Source organism: Capsicum annuum, chromosome 3 (assembly GCF_002878395.1).
Source record: "Capsicum annuum cultivar UCD-10X-F1 chromosome 3, UCD10Xv1.1, whole genome shotgun sequence".
NCBI classification, from domain to species: Eukaryota; Viridiplantae; Streptophyta; class Magnoliopsida; order Solanales; family Solanaceae; genus Capsicum; species Capsicum annuum.
The window spans coordinates 217,359,992-217,367,309 of NC_061113.1; the positions used below are offsets into that span (position 1 = coordinate 217,359,992).

Sequence of the window (7,318 nt, forward strand, 5' to 3'; positions counted from 1 at the left end):
TGACCAACTGATCCTTACTTTTATAAGAAAAATGATATTTGTTTCGCCCCATATTAGTTGATCACTTTTATTTTTACAGCTATTTAAAAAATTATATATAAGAAAGATAGTTTTACCAATTTACCTCTTAAAATACTTTTCTATAACTTTGCAAAGTACAAACTTATTTCCACACTTTCAAAGATTATTAATTATAGAAATAAAATAAAAAAGTTTCAATTAATTTTATTTTAATTTGATAAATGAATGAACAATTTGAAACATGTATTTTTAATAAGAAAATCAACCAGTACGAGAGAGGAGGAGTGTCATTAGTGTGTGTTAAAGTTGGAAAGCATAGAGGGTGGTAGATTGGATAAATGTGTAGGGCTAGGACTTCCACTTGGCAACATAGGCTCCAGTCAGTGAGTCTTTTACTACTCCCCACATGACGATCATAAATTCTGGAAAGTGAATAATCATGCAATGTATTAATGTTGGCTTTTAATAGGAATAAGTACAATAATCTGTCGTCATCAATTCCGTGAAAGCAAAGCTACTACTAATACTAATAATAACTTGTCCCTCATCAATTCCCCTGTCTTCTCCACAAACAGAAAACGAAATGTGGCTTTTTAGGAGAAAAGGTGCATCTGGATTTTCATCTTCTTCCACTGCTGAGGAAGTTACTCATGGAATTGACGGTTCTGGTCTTACTGCCATTGTTACAGGTTCTTTATTTCACATTATATATTTATATTCCCTTTTTGATTTCCTATCTATCCTGGTAAGGTCTCCGTGTACACTGTATCCTTCTCAAAAGAAGCCTATTTTATGGGGTTATACCGGATATGTTGTTTTTTTTTATGGTAAAATTGGGTATTGATTAGTATATTTTATTGTTGGTTGACATGCAATAGGTGTGTGTATTCCTCTTTTTCTTTAAAGCAAAAGAAGGTGACGTTTTTGTTGAGTAAGCTAGGGTATGTAGCAAGCAATTTCACGTAGAAAATGTGTGGGATGCTTTGCTTGCTGGTGTTTTTTTGTCCTAATCAATGCAAGGGACTGGCCCTGCCTAGACATGCCAAGAGAGAGCCTAAAGAAAATTGTCGATTGATCGACAATATTCAATTAAAAAGGGCAGCCTGGTGCACTAAAGTTCCCACTATTATTTCTGCCAAAGGCTGTTTCGACGGCTTGAATCTGTGACCTCGTGGTCACATGGCAGCAACTTTACTAATTACTCCAAGGTTCCCCTTATATGTATATCAAAAAAGTATTGGTAGAATTGCAATAGACCCTTGTGGTCTGGCCCTTCCCAAGAACCTGCGCATAGCGGAAGCTTTAGTACACCAAGCTATCCTTTATATAAAAAAGCATGAAGAGAGTGAGTGGTAATCCTTTTCAACCTCATGCATTTATGGAGCTTTTGGAATTCACTGAAAAATTCATCTAAAACTACTATATACAACTTCAATTTGGAATCTTTCAATTATAGTTATTGATGGGTTTTAATAAACTTCAGAATCTCCTGATGTTATGGAGACAGAATTGATAATTTATATCCATTCAGAATCTCCTGATGTACACTGAAAAATAATGAAATATTGAATTCCTTGACGTAGTTATCAGGTAATTTCCTGTCAAAGATCTGATTACCAATGCTTACTTGGCCCAGCTAATGCAAAATACAGTAAATGCTTAGATTGAACTATTGTAGGGGCCGGATACAGCCATATGCAATTGAAGCTATGGTTGTATTATACTATAAAGACATTCTCCGTCTTCTTGTAGATCAAGCGTGAAGAAAAAAATTCCTGTATTGGTTAATTGATCCTTATATACATTCTTAAGTAAACTCTCCTTTATTTTCCGTACTATGGCTTCTAGTGGTTGATGATAAACAGAGCGAGACTGATTGACATTACTACTGTAAGTACGTGTATACAGTTGAGCTTACACTTGAAATCTCTTAGGTAAAGTGTGCTCAGTATCTTTATTTAGAGGCATGTAATGTTAAGCATCTAGCAGTATTTGGTCTGCTCATGAACATTCATTTGCAGGAGCGTCAAGTGGTATTGGTTCTGAAACTAGCCGTGTTCTTGCTTTGCGTGGAGTTCATGTCATCATGGCTGTCCGGAATATGACTGCTGGAAAAGATGTTAGAGATGCAATAGTTAAGGAAATCCCTGCTGCTAAAGTTGATACCATGGAGTTAGATCTTAGCTCATTGGCATCAGTGAAGAAATTTGCTTCCGAATTTAAATCATCAGGTCGCCCATTGAACCTTTTAATGTAAGTGGCTTGTAATCACATTCCTGAATACTGCACGTTTACTCCCTATGTTTCTTTCAAATAGCTTTGTTCTTCTGCATGAATCCCTTCCCTCTTCATACATACATACATATATATATATGTATGTATGTATTCATGCAAGTGTCTATTAACATCATCTTTTTCTTCGAAAGTAATAATGCAGGAATCATGGCAACTCCCTTTATGCTCTCAAAAGACAACATAGAGCTGCAATTTGCCACAAATCATTTAGGTATGAACTGTTTGTTAATGTATGTTTCTGCGAGAAGATATTGTTGATGTTTGCAGTAGAAGAGAGCCTGAAATAGTTCCATCATATTCTTAATTTTGTTTTTTTGGTTCAAGCAACAGTTCATTTTGTAAAAGAAAGCATCTAATCCAAATATATCACCCTTCCCAGTTTTACTGAAATGAAGGTTCTGTTCTCGCTTAAAGGAGATCAATAGTTGATTCTCCACACTCTTGTCATCGTAAGCTTCAGTTATAAAATGCACATGTAAAAGACCACCTGAGACAAATTAACTTGTATATGCAACATTGATGCAAGGGAGATAAATCATGCTTCTAAAGTCACACTAATTAGAGGACAGTTCATGTTCCCCTTGTCTCATGTTCCCCTTGTCCATACTTTGTCATCCTACTCTTCAGGAATACAGCATAGAGCGTACGCTTGACAAATCTATTAAGATTGGTAGGAAGTTGTAGATAGATGATAGGTGGGCAATGTTTTCAAAAGTAAACTTTCAAGAGGGACATTCATACTTCCTGTTAATTTTCTTATCCATAATTATTCTTCTTTCTTGTGTTTGCAGGTCATTTTCTTTTAACAAATTTGTTGTTGGATAAGATGAAGGAGACAGCACGTAAGACAAAGAGTGAGGGAAGGATTGTGAATGTTTCATCTGAGGGTCATCGATTTGCATATAGCGAAGGAATTCGGTTTGACAGAATTAATGACCCCAAAAGGTAATCTTGTTATATTTTGGCGCTGAACTAAATTTTCTTGATTGAAAGAGAAACCTTTGTTTGCTCAAATTCATCTCTTGCTTGATGACTTCAGTGATCACCCTGGAATTTTCACAATTACTGTCTACTAGTTCCAGTTGTTCCATGAGAATGAATAACATATTTAATATAGATTTTCCAATATTATCATACCAACTTGAGTACTTAATGAATAACATATTTAATATAGATTTTCCAATATTATCATACCAACTTGAGTACTTGCAATTCGTTACAAGTTCTCGGTTGACAATCTCTCTTGTTAATTATGGCGTCCTAAATTCTCTACCAACAGCTTGTATTTCCTTCACGATATGTTTATATTTATTGTTTTCACATCTGTATTTAAACATCAACACGAATCATTTTAGATTATCCCTAATATGCGATCACGTCATCTAACTGATCACTTGTCTTATTGGTTTCCTTCAAGCTTTATAGTTATTCCTTCTATTCTTCAACAAATTGAAGATGACAAGCTTTTGTGCTCAAGATTGAGAATTAGTTGCTGTCTTTTCACTTCAAGTTGCATAGCTGATACCTTTCAATGATAAAAATAGTTTTGTCCCCTGGAGAATGGATTTTCCTGTGTCTATGTTGTTAATTTGCTATTTTATATGCAGCTACGGCAGCTACGGTGCATATGGTCAATCAAAGCTGGCCAACATACTGCACGCGAATGAGCTTACAAGACGCTTAAAGGTGGTTTCTCAAAAAAAAAATAGAGGATCTTACTTACTGATTCCCATTTGATATTGTAGTGGTTCTTGCATAGTCATGATATCTCTATTCCTAGAGGCAAACACATGTATTTCTTGGGTGTATATTTGGATATACCTTTTGGCACATCAAGAAGTTCTTGGTTTGCAGTCTCTGATTTCTGGAGCTCTATTACATCTTTGGACGAGGGCTCCATGCCATTCAATTGAACTCTAAATTTTGTAGTGATCTTTATTTCAAACAGGAAGATGGAGTAGATATAACTGCAAATTCACTTCATCCTGGAACGATCACAACCAATCTTTTCCGTCATATGGGTATTTTTAATGGTTAGTAAGATTCTTTCTTCTTTTTTCTATTTAGTAGCTGATGTCTGATTAATTTGAATGGTATGTACAGTAAGTTAGCTACTTTATATTTGGAAGGAAGCCTCTAGTGCTCTCACTAATGCCAATTCATGGCATAATGGGAAGAAGGCAATTTTTTTTTTTTGTAGATTTGTGGTGCGACAAGCCTTTCTTTCCTTGTTGTCTTTTGTCTCTCTTTGGGTTTTTTTTCCCTCAAGGTGGATGGAGAGGGAGGGAGATCGTTAAGAACTTGATCACTAATTTGGAGGAGGAGAGGGGGTTGGAATTGAACCCTCACACTAAGTCTAATGGTCATTATAGAGCCACTAGGCTGTTCCCTTGCTGACTTTGCATAGTTTGCCAGTCTGTGAGATACACATCTCCATGATGTTTAACTTCAGACAGTAGTTACATGAAGGAGAAAGTAGCAAAAATGGTCCCTTATGTTTTGGGGCAGGTTCAAAGTGGTCGATTAAATACACTCATAAGCAGTTTTGGTCTATCCATCAAATATTTAACTAACTCTGACCCTTAGATTTAAGGGGAGCTGTCAAAGAAAAGATTTAAAAAGAAGAAGTAGAAACTGCATGGGGAAAATCAGCACCGAACTTCAGAAATAGGCCAAAAATTGCAGAAGCGGCAAAAATGGCACTTCCAAATGTGTGTTCATGGTAATCCTTTTTTTTCACAGTTAAATTAACGACCAAAGTTTAACTGTGGGAAAAAAAATTAACAACCAAAGTTTGTTAAATATTTGACGTAGATCAAAAGGGCTCACTTTTGATAGACTTAAACGACATAAACTGCTCAGGAGTACATGGACCATTATTTTGGACCCGCCCCAAAACATAAGAGGACTATCCTTTTCTCTTATATAGAACTCTGAGCCCACAATGTTGTAGAATATTTACGTGTAATGTCTAAGAGAAGCGAATATGAAATATTCCTTTCTGCTCATTGCAGGTTTTGTAGGCAGTCTTGGGAAACTTATGCTTAAAAATGTTCCACAGGTATGTTCTGCATCGAAGCATTTAAATTTGCAGTATGCACAGATTCTTTTGCAATAATTAGGATAGAAATTTGACACCTTCTAAAGCAAGAAGTTCGGCTCATGTTGGGGAAATGCCTAAATAATAATCGGCATCCACAGTACCAATTCTTGCTATCAGAAGGTTTTATCTTAGGATTATTAATGATAACTGTATTCACAGATAATGGGATTTGATAAAGAAATTACTTAGAAGGAAAGTCAATAAACAAACCAGACGATAATAACACAAAATAACTTCTTGTCTAATGCTTTTTCGACACACATGATCGTTGCTCGGACGAAGAAAAATATTCACTGAATAGAAACAACCATGATGCCATGGAAAATGACGAGGACTTTTAACATTCCCTTTTCTCTTCTCCAGGGAGCATCAACCACCTGTTATGTTGCATTGAATCCACAAGTGAAGGGGGTAAGTGGTGAATATTTCTCGGACAACAATTTGGCAACGCCGTCAGCGATGGCTAAAGATATGGATTTAGCCAAGAGGCTCTGGGATTTTAGTATGGATCTGGTCAAGTAATATGTTGTAACAGGAAAATAGAAAAGTCTAAAACTTTGTATATGGTTGTTTGTGATATTGCATAAAAGATAGATAAAAGTGATGTGTTCTGAATATTATCAAATCTTCAGCTTGATTTTTTCTTGGGAGTAATCATGTCCATAACCACTTGCTACTTCTTTCTTGTCAGTTCAGAATTTGCGATAAATCCAATCGCATACTTAATCATTTAAGCAAATAAAATAACTAATCACCAACTACTATATATTCTTAAGAGTTGTCAATGAAATTATTTGGTGTACTAACATGACAGGCACTGTCGATCAAAACAAGTGTACAAACGGAGTAATGAATTCCTTAGACCTTACATATTAGTACATGTGTTTTCATGAGAATCCAGGGAAATAAACTAATAGTACCATGTTGTGGGTAGGGGTGGGCGTTCGGTCGGTTTGGTCTGATTATTTAATATCGGTTCAGTTTATCGATTTTTGGATTGACAAAAATGACAACCATAACCAAACCAAAATAAAATCGGTTTGGTTCGGTTTCTACAAATTCGATTCGGTTATTTTGGATTTTTATTTCGGTTTGAAATATTAAAGTAGAGAGCCTCTCTTTTTTATAACTAAGCATTTAAAATTGATGATTTTTTTAAGAAAAAATGATTTTTTTTCAAATCTATTTTTCATTTCCAAATATAAATAATTATAAGTAACTCAATGAAACGAAATAATATCATCAAGTTCTTTATGGTAACAAGTGATGTCATCGTTGGGACTAACATACGAAGTTTCTTGAGTGATGCAGTACTCGTTTCCATTCCAAATGTAAAATAAAAAAAATGCAATAAACTATCATGTTAAGCAGAAAATGCCATAAACTCACCTGAATGCTCCTCTTTAGACACAAACACGAAACATCAAATTCGTGGGTCGCAGATTATGGTTGCGGGTCGCCGGTCGCAGTGTTGTTGTAAAGAAAGGGAGTAGATCGCCGGTCTTTCGTCTATTTCACCAAATTGCCGGTGGTGTAAATCGAAAACGGCACCTTGAATTTACTATTTACTGTTCTTGACTGTTGAGACTTGAGTGTGAATGGTAATATGTTTACTGTTTTGGAATTTAGGCGCCTTGGAGTTGGAATTAGGGTTACTAAAATGTATATATAATTAATATAATATATTGATAATATATATTATTTTATATATATATTATAATAGTATTTATATAATTTCAGTTTTCGATTTTTCGGTTTAACCAAATTATTTTTTAAGAAAACCGAAAACCAAATCGTTTAACTGAAATTTAAAAATTAAAAATCGAAATCAATCTGAAAAAACAAAAAATCGAAATCAAAATTAAATTTCGATTCGATTTTTCATTCTTTCGATTTTTC

The 7,318-nt window shown here is 34.8% G+C and overlaps 1 protein-coding gene across 1 annotated transcript; it reads left to right on the forward strand.

Annotated features, from left to right (window-relative positions):
• Positions 1-312: 312 nt before the first annotated feature.
• Positions 313-6,073, forward strand: LOC107863251 (short-chain dehydrogenase TIC 32, chloroplastic). Its single transcript, XM_016709085.2, has 8 exons — positions 313-710; positions 2,043-2,274; positions 2,448-2,527; positions 3,108-3,261; positions 3,924-4,002; positions 4,265-4,349; positions 5,331-5,377; positions 5,783-6,073. The coding sequence occupies exons 1-8, from the start codon at positions 605-607 to the stop codon at positions 5,939-5,941; spliced, it is 942 nt and encodes a 313-aa protein (XP_016564571.1). The 5' UTR covers positions 313-604; the 3' UTR covers positions 5,942-6,073.
• The last annotated feature ends 1,245 nt before the right edge of the window (positions 6,074-7,318 follow it).